The following is a 13,442-nucleotide window of genomic DNA, read 5'->3' on the forward strand; positions in this document are numbered from 1 at the left end:
ATTTATGAAGAGTGTAAATCATTAACGTCTTGATGCCCTAGGAGTCGGAGAGGCCCCGGTTTAATTTCTTCAATTTCTGTTTGTGTGTGGGTGTGTGTGTGGTTTATGTAGTCTGGTGTGTGTGTGTGTGTGTGTGTGTATTTGTGATTTATGTAGTCTGGTATGTGTGGTTTATGCAGTCTGTGGGGGGTGTGTGTGTGTGGTTTATGTAGTCTGGTGTGTGTGTGTGTGTGGTTTATGTAGTCTGGTGTGTGTGTGTGTGGTTTATGTAGTCTGGTGTGTGTGTGTGGTTTATGTAGTCTGGTGTGTGTGTGTGTGGTTTATGTAGTCTGGTGTGTGTGTGTGGTTTATGTAGTCTGGTGTGTGTGTGTGGTTTATGTAGTCTGGTGTATGTGTATGTGTGTGGTTTATGTAGTCTGTGTGGTGTGTGGTGTGTGTGGTTTATGTAGTCTGGTGTGTGTGTGTGGTTTAGGTAGTCTAGTGTGTGTGTGTGTGGTTTATGTAGTCTGTGTGGTGTGTGTGTGTATGTGTGGTTTACATAGTCTGTGTGGTGTGTGGTGTGTGTGGTTTTTGTAGTCTGTGTGGTGTGTGTGTGGCTTATGCAGTCTGTGTGGTATGTGTGTGTGGTTTATGTAGTCCGGTTGTGTGTGTGGTTTATGTAGTCTGGTGTGTGTGTGGTTTATGTAGTCTGGTTGTGTGTGTGGTTTATGTAGTCTGTGTGTGGTGTGTGTGTGTGTGGTTTATGTAGTCTGGTGTGTGTGTGATTTATGTAGTCTGGTGTGTATGTGTGTGTGTGGTTTATGTAGTCTGATGTGTGTGTGTGGTTTATATAGTCTGGTGTGTGTGGTTTATGTAGTCTGGTGTGTGTGGTTTATGTAGTCTGTGTGGTGTGTATGTGTGTGGTTTATGTAGTCTGGTGTGTGTGTATGGTTTATGTAGTCTGTGTGGTGTGTGTGTGTATTTGTGGTTTACATAGTCTGTGTGGTGTGTGTGGTTTTCATTGTCTGTGTGGTGTGTGCGTGTGTTTAAGTAGTCTGATGTGTGGTGTGTGTGTGGTTTATGCAGTCTGTGTGGTGGGGGTGTGTGTGTATGTGGTTTTTGTAGTCTGTGTAGTGTGTGGTGTGTGTGTGGTTTTTGTAGTCTGTATGGTGTGTGTGTGGTGTAGGTGTGTGTTTTCCCTCCTTTTCCAAACCATTCTTACATTGCGGACAGCGTCCCAGCTCTGTGATGGTGAGTGAGCTCCTCAACCTCCCTGAGCTTCTGTCCACAGGATTAAACTGGAGGTGACGGGCAGTGTGAGGATCGGGTGAGACGGCGCACTGAGATCAAGTGGGCAGGGCTTGGTGGGGGTGGGGGTTAGTACTGAGGGTGAGGAGGCGGTGGTGGGGCCTCGGGGCCTCCGTGGGGATTCTGCTCCCTGCTGAGCTACACAGCAGTTTGCGGAGAGAGGGCACCGCCCTGGGTGCTTGTGAAAGTGGAGGGTCACCCGCTTGCAGCTGGGCCCCCCCGGCCCTGCCCTCTCTGTGTGGCCGTCCATCCCTCCTTTCTGTGACCCTGTGTGCTGGGACAGTGAGGAGACACCACGGAAGGAAGAAAAGACTCAGTAGGCTCAGGGCCTGCGGGCGCAGCGGTGTGGCCACCCCAGACCTCCTGGGGAGAGGTGTGGGTTGGTGCCTTCATTCACGCGGCAGCTTCCATTCCCTGGAAGTTAGTCCACGGAGACGTGGGCATGGCGGCTCAGTGTTGTTCTGCTGGGAAAATGCCAGCACGCTTGACCAGGGTGCTGTGGGCATGAAGCTTCCGTGTGGAGACACACTTAAAAGAATTCTTCAAACCCGTCTGATCTCCTTAATGAGAGGAGTGGCTGGCTGCTTCGTGGTGTGGAAGGCTGAGGGCATGTGACATGGAGGCCAAGTGCCATTTGCCCATCAACTGACAGCGCGTTGAATTTCTAGGCGCAGTGGCTCATGCCTGTAATCTTAGCACTTTGGGTGGCCGAGGTGGGTGGATCATGAGGTCAGGAGTTCAAGACCAGCCTGACCAACATGGTGAAACCCCGTCTCTAGTAAAAATACAAAAATTAGTGGGTGTGGTGGTGCGTGCCTGTAATCCCAGCTACTAGGGAGGTTGAGGCAGGAGAATCGCTTTAACCAAGGAGGCAGAGGTTGCAGTGAGCTGAGATTGTGCCACTGTACTCCAGCCTGGGTAACAGGAGCGAAACTGTCTCAAAAAAAAAAAAAAAAAAAAGATGAAAAGTCAAAATGACAAACATCCAATATCAGAAGCCCTGATCTTTAGCAGGGGGAGCTGCAGCTAGAGCTGTAAAGCATAAAGCAAGTGCCAGTGGGCAACAGTCCCTCAAGGGACTCAGGACAGGGTCTGGGCCCTGCTGGAGTGCAGTGGTGCAATCTCGTGCACTCCAGCCTGGGTGACAGAGTGAGACCCTGTCTCAGAAGAAAAAAATATGCCCCCCTTGAGTTTTTGCAAAGCATTTGCCAACTCCTTACCCTGCCCGGAAACATCACAAGTCTTTCTCTGCAGTTTGCAGATGGCGTGTACCTGGTTCTGCTCATGGGCCTTCTGGAAGACTACTTTGTTCCTCTCCACCACTTCTACCTGACTCCAGAAAGCTTCGATCAGAAGGTATGTGCATGGTCTCTGTCCTTGGTCGTGGCTCAAGAAATGCTCATTGAAATGCAGAGCATAGACTATCCTAGCAGCTCTTTCTGCAGGCTGGCTGCATTCTTCAGAAAGTAAAAAATGCACAAGTGATATGGCAATTAGATGTAACTCTCAGCAAAAGAAATAAGAAGCCCATCAGCCGTCCACAATGCATCCGAGTTTTGTTTGCCACATTTTCTTTGCAGTCTTTTCCATGGGACCGTGTAGTTTTTAATAATTGTGGTCACATCTCAGTAGAGTTGTAAACCCTTCCCCCATTCTGCTGCAGCTCCAGAACCTGTGGTTTTCTCTGCTGCTTCCCAGGCTTTCTGAATACCATCTCCAGTGGTGGCATAAAGTCCCAAGGATAGCTCTGTTACCAGCGTCTTTCCATTCCCCATTTTTGGGCAGTCAACTTGAACGTGTTTCTATTGTTTTTCCCTGCTGAAACAACAGAGCATCTTTTTGATACAGATTTTTTTTTTTCATTCCTGTGGATTGTTTTCTTAGGAAAATTTCTCAAATAGGGTCAAATTTGGGTCATTCCTTTCAATCTGGGCTGGCCCACGCCACCCGGGCCCGCTGTCACTGCCCTTGTGCGTGGGCCTCTCCCTGCTGTCTGTCCTCTGTCCAGGGCTTCCCGCAGCCAAGCCTCTCACAGCAGTATTTAGCACATTGCCTTTAAAAACTTGGCCATGGATGGTCTATGTTGCTTTGGATTCATGGGCTTCTGTCATTTTATTTTCCCAAAGTGTTAGACCCATGAGTCAGGGAGGCAGACAATGTAAGCTGGTGGTGGCGGCAGCCAGAGAAATAGCAGAAATTGGGCCAGTGTTTATCAATCTGCCCACTTCTGGCACGTTGCAGTCTGTTTGCTTGTGGCCAAATGTTGTTCCTATCTTGCCTGCTGAGATGGAATCAGGACAGATTAGAGAGGTCTTGGCACATGGAGTCCATGTTGAATCGAGAGAGAGAGAGAGAGCGAGCGAGCAAGAGGGAATGCAGACGGAATGAGCAGAATTGTGCAGAACTCACCAGGAAACTCACCAGGTGCCTGTGCTGTCATCCTGGAAATGAAAGGTCAGACCGTCCAGCGAAGAAGCGCATGCATTTCCAGGCCCCGATATGGCTGGTTGCAGACACATTGTTTTGGAGAGATCTTTTCTTTGTTCAAACTAATAAGAACGCTGGTGAGAACAGTGAGTTTAGTCAGGAGACCTAGAGCTGGTTTCTTTCCAAGACAAGGCTTTGTACAAATGTCAGAGGCATCATCTCCTGGGCCCTGGCCTTCTTCCCTTTGAAACTGGGATGAAAGTCTTTGACAATTGCTGCCCTGGCCTGCGAGGCTTGAGGAGGCTTGAGTCATCCGCCTTCCCCTCTGAATCGGAGCGAGGAAGGGAAGGCTATTTTCAGGTATAGCATGCAGCACACCGTTCATCCTGTTCACTCAGGAGAAAGGGAGCCTGGGGTGGTGGCGTGGCTCTGCGGGCGGCTGGAACACTCTCCTTCGGAGGATGGGAGGCTGTCATTAGTTCCTCCTCCAGCCCCTGCCTTTTTTCCCTTTCTCCTCATGGCAGCTGCTGGCAAGGTCTTCGTGAGCCCATAGTATTTATTATCTACCTTGTAGTCTTCATGAACCCTGGACAGGTGGGTGGTCCCTGCTGTGGAGGACTCACCCGCTTCAGGCTGGGCCCAACACCCGTGTACTCAAAACTGCTTGCAGATGGGACGTTGATGGCATCCCTTGCTAATGTCTCCTGTGGGCTCAGACCCCAAGGTGCGTTTGCTCTGGCCCTGGGAATCCTTACAGCTGCTCCACATTTTTGGAGGAGGGACTGAGGTTCAGTGAGCAAAACCAGAGATGCGTCGTGAGCTGCTGTCCCCGAGGGTAGTAATGACTTAACGTTTTAAAACAATTGCATTGGATTTAAAAAATATCACACTGGACAGCTCAGAGCCTGTAGGCTCATGCCCCGTGAGCTACCTCAGAGGCATGAGTGTGGCCTTCGGTTTTTTGTTGCAATGCCGCTGTTTGAACCTTACCCTGCACTGGCCACGTGCTGAGCACCTTGCACCCATTGATCATCATTTTGGGAGACTCTGCAGGCTCCCTCTCTCTGTGGAGTGGGGTGCATCCTGGAGACGTGGAGATCTCTCCTAGAAGAAGACACGAGTTGCTTCTCCCTCAGCATTACTGGACAAGGACAGGGAATCTTGGGAAGGCTTAGAGACCAGCCCAGGGTTGCACGGCCAGCAAGGGCAGAGCCAGGAGGGTTGACTCCTATTCCAGAACCCTCTATTCTTTCCTCACCTGGCCAGGTTGATTAAAATCTTTTAAATTGCAGAGAGAAAGGATTTCTGCTCATGTAGCTGGCTCGAAGCAGGTGTGTATATGGCCTGGTCTCTGCTGGGTCTTGGGGCCTCCTACTGAAGTCCCAGCTGGGGTGAGCAGTCCCCAGGCCTCGCCGGGAGCTGCGTGCTGGGTATCCAGGGACCTAGGCTCAGAGGACACTTCTCTGCCAGGCATGAAAGAAGGCTGGGGTAGGAGGCATGGCCTTGAGAGATAACAGGCATGGGAGGGTGGCAATTTCCTGCCTGGCATTTCCTCAGCCTGAGAAGAAAGCAGAAGGAAAATCTCACTTCAAAACCACTTACTGTGGGGCCAAGCGGCCGCAGAGCAGTGAGGCTTGGAAGGGGCTTTGCTCTCCCCTTAAACTGTTCTCTCATGGGGTGGGGTGACCACCTCGTCACCCGATCACACTCTCCAGCCGTCTCTAAGTGTCTCCGTGTGTCATGCATCTCATCCCCAGCTCCTCCTGAGCATCCACTCCCTCAGCATGGAAGAGGATTCCTCAGGCTTAAGAGGTGCACGGGAGAGGCACGTGAAAAGACCTGTCCAAATTGGTGCTGACTTTTACAATGGAGAAGAATCTTTTCTTAAAAGAAAAATCTTTTCTCGCTATTCCTCCTCTTTGCTATCCTGTCGCCATCTCGATTTGAGGTCAAACCTGTTGTGTGTATGTGAGTGTGCATGTGTGCGTGTGCATATGTGTGTGTGAGCTCATTTGATGATATGGACGGTGGTCAGCTAAAGGGACCCGTGTTGCTAGGGGAGTAGAGGTGGGAGGCTCTTGGAGGAGAACGAGCACAAATTCTATGTTTCAGTCCTGGTTCCATGCCTTTGAACCCTGTGCCTTTTTTTTTTTTTTTTTTTTTTTTTTTTTGAGGGGAAGGAATCTCACTCTGTCGCCCAGGCTGGAGTGCAGTGGCATGATCTCGACTCACTGCAACCCCCGCCTCCTGGGTTCAAGCAATTCTTCAGCCTCAGCCTCCTGAGTAGCTGGGATTACAGGCACATGCCACCATGCCTGGCTAATTTTTGTATTTTTAGTAAAGACGGGGTTTTACCATGTTGGCCAGGCTGGTCTTGAACTCCAGACCTCATGATCCACCCGCCTCGGCCTCCCAAAGTGCTGGGATTACAGGCATGAGCCATTGCATCCAGCTGCCCTGTGCCTTTTTAGGGCACCGATGTCCTAGCCCATCTCAGCCCAGCACCACCCTCCTCTGTGAAGGAAGATGATATCTACCTTGTACAGGGCTGGGAGGGGAAAGGGAGCCTGTACGGAATACACTGACCCCATGGTGGTTGCCCAGCACCCGCAGGTGGCTCCCTGCTCTCTCCTTAGGGGAACTGCGTTTTGCACCCTCCACACAGGCCGTTCTCACTCCTCCCCCATTGCCAGTGTTTGGCCATCCTCAGGCCCAGCCCTGGTGCAGCACTCCCGCATTTCCAGGCAGGCTGTCCTGCAGGGTTGGGGTGTCTGCCATGTGGCCCGGTGTTCACACTGGCAGTTTCTGAGTTGGCCTCTGGAGCAAGGTCTCTGTCTGCTGCGCCCCCGCCCCTGGGTGGACATGGCCTGCCCTCCTGCCAGGCTGTGTCTTCCCCACTGACCCCATGACTAGCCAGACCCTCTCGCGGTTGGCGCTGGCACGTCATTCACCCCTTTGCTTCTCCGAGCACAGGCCGTGTGCACTGTGGAAGCTTTTCCAAAGCACCCCACACTGTTTTCCAGTGTTGTTCGTTTGATTAACCCAGGGAAGCCTCTTTTTCTTGGTTAATTATTAAATTACATTGCAAGTAAAATTGTTCTTGTTTCTGATTCATTGGCCTCAAAATCATGAAAATATGATTGTTGAAAGGAGTTTTTGTTTGTTTGTTTGCTTGTTTTTTTGAGACAGAGTGTTGCTCTGTCACCCAGGCTGGAGTGCAGTGGCACGATCTCAGCTCACTGCAACCTCCGCCTCCTGGGTTCAAGCGATTCTCATGCCTCAGCCACCCAAATAGCTGGGATTATAGGTGTGCACCACCGTGCCTGGCTAATTTTTGTATTTTTAGTAGAGATGGGGTTTCACCACATTGGTCAGGCTGGTCTCAAATGCCTGACCTCAATTGATCCACCTGCCTCGGCCTCCCAAAGTGCTGGGATTACAGGTGTGGGCTACCACACCCAGCCAGGATGTTTGATTACTAAGAGCCCTGAAGTCCCTTGCACTATGACATCTGTGCTTGTTTGCTGTTTGTTTGTTTGATGTCCCCTCCTCCCATCAGCCTTGGCTTGCGGCAGGTGGGTGGCTGGATGTAATCTGGTTCATCGCCTGCATCCCTCTGAGTGGTCTTTAAACACAGCCCAGAAGGCTCTTATTTTAAACCTGTTCAGCCATCATTAGCAGAATAAAAGCTTCAAGTAAATTTGGGGGCTGAGGAGTATTAGACCTTTTAATTTCAGGGGAAGTCATGATAGGGCGGAGGTGGCCACCTTTCTGCAGCATCTAACAGGACCAGGGTCCTGCAGGCTGACGCTTGCAGCCACTATCTGTCTGACTCCCATTCTGACTGGTCCACTGTCCCGAGTCAGTGCTGGGGCCCTTCCTCCCCTGAGGGCACCCCATCCTGCAGAGACACAGCCTCACGTGCAGGTCTTCACAGCCCTTCCTGGGGCAGTGCCAGGCCTGCATGCCTCTGCACGGGACTCATCCTCTCTGGGCCTCAGTTTCCCTGTCTGTGAAATGGGGTCACTGTGGGCCAGGCGTGGTGGCTCACGCCTGTAATCCCAGTAATTTGGGAGGCTGAGGCAGGTGGATCATTTGAGTCCAAGAGTTGGAGACTAGCCTGACCAACATGGCAAAACCCGTCTCTAAAAAAAATAATGATAATACAAAAATTAGCCGGGCACAGTGATGCGTGCTTGTAGTCCCAACTACTGAGGAAGCTGAGGGAGGAAGGTGGCTTGAGCCTGGGAGGCAGAGGTTGCAGTGAGCCGAGATCTCGCCACTGTGCACTAGCCTGCGCTCTAGACCCTGTCTCAAAAAAAAGTAAGTAAATAAATAAACAAACAAATAAATAAAATGGGGTCACTGTGATTTCTCATCATGTGGCTGGCATCTGGGGCAGAGCAGGCTCTTGGTGGCCGTGAGCCCTCGAGAGCAGGCCGGGCACCTCATCCTTCCATCTCTCAGCCCAGATCACTGGCGTGAGGGGTGAGAACCACCTAGTAAGGGCATGTGGCCCTCCGCAGACTTCCTCACCCTTCTCCGCCTACCCTGTGGCCTGCGCCGGGCTCATTGGGTCCTTGTGGACGTCAGCGTTGCAGAGGCTCGGTCCTGTCCATGCTGGCTGTCCTCCAGCAGTGGGCAGTGGGTGGGAACGACTGTTGGACCCTAACGCTGACCCACCCCCTTCCTTGGCAGGTCCACAATGTGTCCTTCGCCTTTGAGCTGATGCTGGACGGAGGCCTCAAGAAACCCAAGGCTCGTCCTGAAGGTAATGCCCCTGGCTCAGGTTCCCCTGGGAGGGGTGTGCATGGAGGGGAAGAAAAATGGGTCCTAGAAGTGGCTGGAAGGCTGGCATGTTGTTCCCCAGATGGGCCCCACGTCTCTGGCTCTGGGGCAAGGGTCTGCCAACCCCAGCTCCTCAGTCTCCTCGTTTTGGGAACCAGGAGGACTTCGTTGGTGGAGCTGGCAGTGCCAGTTCTTTAATAACCACTTGACTTTGAAGGACGTGGCCTCTGCCCACAGACCTCAGGATTAAGTGCGTCTCTAGCTGGCCACTCAGGCTGGACATGCAGCTTCACGGCCTGAGAAGATATTAAAGGCTTACTCAAACATAATGACTGTTGGGCTGGAGGTCCCCTGATGCTCAGCCAAAGGCAGTACTTGGTAGCAGGGACTTGGCACGCTCCTGCGCTGCGTGGGTCGGAGCTGGAGGCAGGAGGCCAGCAGAGCTGGGGCGGGCAGTTGCTTCCCTGTCCCCACCTGGCTCCTGTGCCAAGTTACCTATAGGAGGACTCTCTAACCTGAGTGAGCATCAGAATTCCTGGGAAGGCTTCTTCGTAGGTGCTTGGGGACAGCCAGGCTCAGCAGCACGTGGGTGGCGCTGCCTGTGAACCCTGCTGGAAAGTTACAGGGCAGAGCTGAACATTAAAGGCTTTGACAAGTCCTATATGAAGACATCTCTTTGCCTCCATCAAAACCTTTGTCATGCAGGAGGAGCCCACAGAACTCAGACACTGTGGTTTAGTGCCCTGGGCCCCCACTTTGACCGTGGCCCCCTACCTAGCCCTGCTCTCTCTCCTGAGTCCCCCGTGGTGGTATATGAGTTGGGAGCCCGTGATGCTTCCTACACCTGTTGCCAGCATCTGCTCAACGACGGGCTTTGTAGAGTCTCCAAATTAGCTAGAAAATGGATCCTGTCCCTTCCAGCTACCCACTGCAGCCACCGCCTCCTGCAAGTCCACACGGAAGGTTCCTGGCTGGTCCCTTCCTGCCTGTTCATCCTCCTCTTGGGGTTTCACAGGACAATTTCACACCCTCCTGTCTTGTGTGTGTGGCTGTTTATTCTTTTTTGTTTTGAGACAGGGTCTCACTCTGTTGCCCAGGCTGGAGTGCAGTGGTATGATCACAGCTCACTGCAACCTCTTCCTCTTGGGTTGACACCATCCTCCCAACCTCAGCCTGTCGAGTAACTGGGACTAAGGTGCACACCACCATGCCTGGCTAATGTTTTAACTTTTCTTTTTTGTAGAGACAAGGTCTCACTATGTTGCCCAGACAGGTCTCGAGCTTCTGGGCTCAAGCGATTCGCCCATTACAGGCACGAGCCCCCATGCCTGGCCTTGTTTATTTTTTATTGTCCCTCCCTCCCCACTAGAACAGAAGCCTCAAGGGAGCAGGGCTTTGTCCCCTGCATGCCGGTGCTGAGAACGGTGCTTGGCCTGGAAACTGCTCGACCGCACTGGATCAAAGCACATGTCCAGCGGGGAGTGTGGCGAGCTGCTGCCTGTAGAGACGGCCCGGCCTGGGTCTCTGGGACCCCTCGTTGCTGCTTCCCTGCAGCCCTTTTGTTGCTGTGAGGCAAGGGCATGAGGAAGTGGCTAGGGGCCCGAGGGATGCTGCTTTGCCTCTCCCCAGCTGTGCGTCCTTGAACAGGTTACTTTGCCTTTCTGTGCCAGGGCCTCCTCATCTGTGCAGGGGAGTGATGACGGCACCTGCCTCCACACGTCTCATGGGGTCGCTGGAGGGGAGGGGGGGGTGCATCACACAGGACTTGTCAGAGCCTTCACTGTTCAACTCTGCCCTGTAACTTTCCAGCAGGGCTCACGGGCAATGCCACCCACGTGCTGCGGAGGCTGACTGCCCCTGAGCACCTATTACACTCAAGTGAGCTGCTCCCATGAGCACTGGAAGAGGATCCTGCCCACAGAACACACCAGGTCCCTGCTGATGGTGGCTGCTAGCTCGGCGTTAGTGTCTGGTGGGTCGCACACTGTCAGGGAGGAGAAATCCTTGCTCATGTCCACTGTGGGCTTGGCTGGGGCTTCGTTTAGTTTCCTGTAGCCCAAAGCCTGGGCCCTATCTGCAGCATGGGGTGCTTCCCCCGTACCCTCAGAAGAGCCCCTGGTGGCCCTTGGCCTCTGAGCTGCTGAGAGAGCCCTGGTTCTTTGTCCTCCGTAACCGCCCGACCTTTTTTTTTTTTTTTTTTTGTCTGAGACAGTCTTACTTTGTCACCCAGGCTGGAGTGCAGTGTTGTGATCTTGGCTCACTGCAATCTCCGCCTCCTAGGTTCCAGCAATTCTCTTGCCTCAGCCTCCCAAGTAGCTGGGATTACAGGCACCCGCCACCACGCCTGGCTAATTTTTCTGTTTTTAGTAGAGATGGGGTTTCACCATGTTGGCCAGGCTGGTCTTGAACTCCTGACCTCAGGTGATCCACCTGCCTCGCCCTCCCAAAGAGCTGAGATTACAGATGTGAGCCATCGCGCCTGGTCCTTTATCCTATTTTTGAGGAGTGAGGCAGGAGCCTGTCCAGAGGCCAGGATATCCTCTGACAGGCCGGCCTCCGAGGAGGGGGTTTGCCCCTGAGCCCAGATGTGTTTCCTACTCATCTGCCGCTGGACGGCACATTAGGGAACCCACCACGGACATGTGGAAACCAGGCCAGAGGCAGAGGCACCAGCCCAGGGCAAATAGCAAGTTCTGCAGCCTCCCAGGCAGCATCCCTTGGGTGTCCCAGGGCCTCTGTCCAGCCCAGGCAGGGGGCAGAGCTGGTCTGCAGTGCTCATTAGCACCTTCGCTCAGCCAGCACTGGGCAGGGGCCAAGCCACAGAGATTTATGAGATGGGGTCCCTGCTGGGCCTCTTTATTTTGTGGCTGATGCAATGAATGAGAGACTTTTCCTTCTTCATTCAAAACCAGCTGGGGAGCAAGAATCAGGAGGTAACAGAGATGAGAATGACACAGAGAATGGGGTGCAGTGGCTGTGGTCTCCCTGACACCCTCCTCCGAGCTAGGCAGACTTACCCGAGTACCCAGGGCTGGTGGGGAGGGAGACAGTGGCTGTGGCCTCCCCTGCAGGCCTGAGACTGCCCTGTTTGTCCCCACCCGGAGGAAGCAGAGCAGTCTCACACCACCTGCACGGGGGCGGGTCTGAAGAGCCAGGCCTGCATCTGGTTCCCTAGGCCCCCAGCTCTGATGGGCATCCTGGCCTCCTGCCCCCTTGCGGAGAGTCCAGTGGGGTCCCCGACCCTGCTTTTAAGGAGGCCCCTTGCCTGGGAGAAAGGCTTGTGGCTCGCTCGAAATTCACAGAGCTGAGTGCCGGAGCTGGATGGTGGGGTGGGCGTTTGGGGAGCACAGAGGGACTGAGGTTCACAGGTCACAGAAGGGGATTCCTATCCCTGGGCGCAGGTGCTAAGGGGTGGCTGTGGTTAGCAGGTCTGGCAGGGGTGTGAGGGTTGAGTTCTGTTTGTCCAGCGAGGCTGTCTCGAAGTTCTCAGAGCTCAGACCTGGGGGCTGCTGTGTGGGGGCATCAGTGTCAGGCTGCTGCTCTGGTCTCCCTGTGAGTCCACCATGGGAGTGGACTCAGAGGGGGCCAGGGGGTGATGGCTCCCACCCCTGGGAGCTCCTTCATCCTTGCTGCCCCCTCGCCTTGGCCACCTCCAACTCCATGGACGCCATTCTCCCTCCCCTGCCTCCACTGGGCTGTTGGGAGCTGGGGTGGACCCTTCAGGCCAGGGGGAGGCCCTGGGATCCCCGACAGAGCCCCGGGTGTGTCCCCAAGCCCGCCAACCTGAGTTCAGCTCTGCTTTTGCTCTGACAGCACACTCGTGGGCAGGTCATTTCTCCACGGTGAGTCTTGGTCCTCTTTGTAAAAGGAGAGGGAAGGAAAGGAGGCTATGCAGGCTCTGATGAGGGTGTGCGAGTCGAGAAACTCCACGCCCAGTGACAATGACAGTTGCTGGTTCTTAGCGTCCACCCCACCTGCTCTCTCAGTAACTGATGTTGTTTCTTACTCTTGTGATCAGGACTAAAGCACAGGGTCATCCCGTGGCTGCTTTTGGATCACAGGGAGTCAGGACTCAAAGGGCTTCGAGCATTATCTGGTCCAGGCCTATTTTACAGATGAAGAGACTGAGCCCCAAATCACGGAAGTCACTTAGAGGTCACAGAGCAAGTGAAATGAACAAGGTGTCTGATTCCCAGGAAGGTTCTTGTCCACCCAAAGAAAGTGGCCCAAGACTTCCAGGGCCCCAGAGGGAGCTGTCGGGTCCATTAAGTGTTACTGGGGTTTTTGGTCCCGGTAAGTGTCATTAGCCATGTCCCCCAACCGGTTCTTAGACACGTTCTGATGCAGATCCAGGAGGGGCTGTGGGAGTGTCTCTGTTCTTGTCACCCCAGGTGCCTGTCCCCTCAGGGTGTCAGCCCACACCAGGAGCTCTCACACAACCTGTGTGTCTGGGGAGGCGCTGCCCAGAGCGTCCTGGACATGGTGGTGGCCAGTCTTTAAGGGGAAGCACTCTGTGTGGACGCGGCAGCTGGTGTCATGCTGGAGACATGGCTTCTGAGAGTACCTACCACAATGACAGGAGGATGGCACGCCTCTGAAGTTTCTCTGTTTCCTTCTGCAGACGTGGTTAACTTGGACCTCAAATCCACCCTGAGGGTTCTTTACAACCTGTTCACCAAGTACAAGAACGTGGAGTGACGGGGGAGCTGTGGACGGTGGCAGGAGTGTCCCGGCAAGAAAGGCGGCATCCATGCCCTGTGCCTTTCCAGGGAGCCAGGCGCCATGGGCCTCTGGTCCAAGCTGTGTTGACTGTCATCCCCACCCCACCCCTACCTCACGCCCACCCCACCCCCTGCCTCTTTTGGTTGTTGTTCTTAATCTCTTTTCCATGTAATTCCCAGTGGGCAAAAGCCTTTGAAAATGCAGGATTCTAAACACTC

General features: G+C 53.6%; 1 protein-coding gene across 2 annotated transcripts in view; it reads left to right on the forward strand.

The window, feature by feature from the left end:
• The window catches only part of PARVB (parvin beta), a 145,640-nt gene extending 132,198 nt beyond the window's left edge, over positions 1-13,442 (forward strand). For both annotated transcript variants that reach the window (XM_024239764.3, XM_024239765.3), the window contains 3 exons: positions 2,542-2,643; positions 8,413-8,485; positions 13,124-13,442. In XM_024239764.3, the coding sequence (XP_024095532.1) occupies positions 2,542-2,643; positions 8,413-8,485; positions 13,124-13,200 (252 nt within the window). In that variant the 3' untranslated portion in view covers positions 13,201-13,442. The remainder of the gene's footprint in view (positions 1-2,541; positions 2,644-8,412; positions 8,486-13,123) is intronic.

The sequence above is a fragment of the Pongo abelii genome, chromosome 23 (genome assembly GCF_028885655.2).
Source record: "Pongo abelii isolate AG06213 chromosome 23, NHGRI_mPonAbe1-v2.0_pri, whole genome shotgun sequence".
Lineage (NCBI taxonomy): Eukaryota > Metazoa > Chordata > Mammalia > Primates > Hominidae > Pongo > Pongo abelii.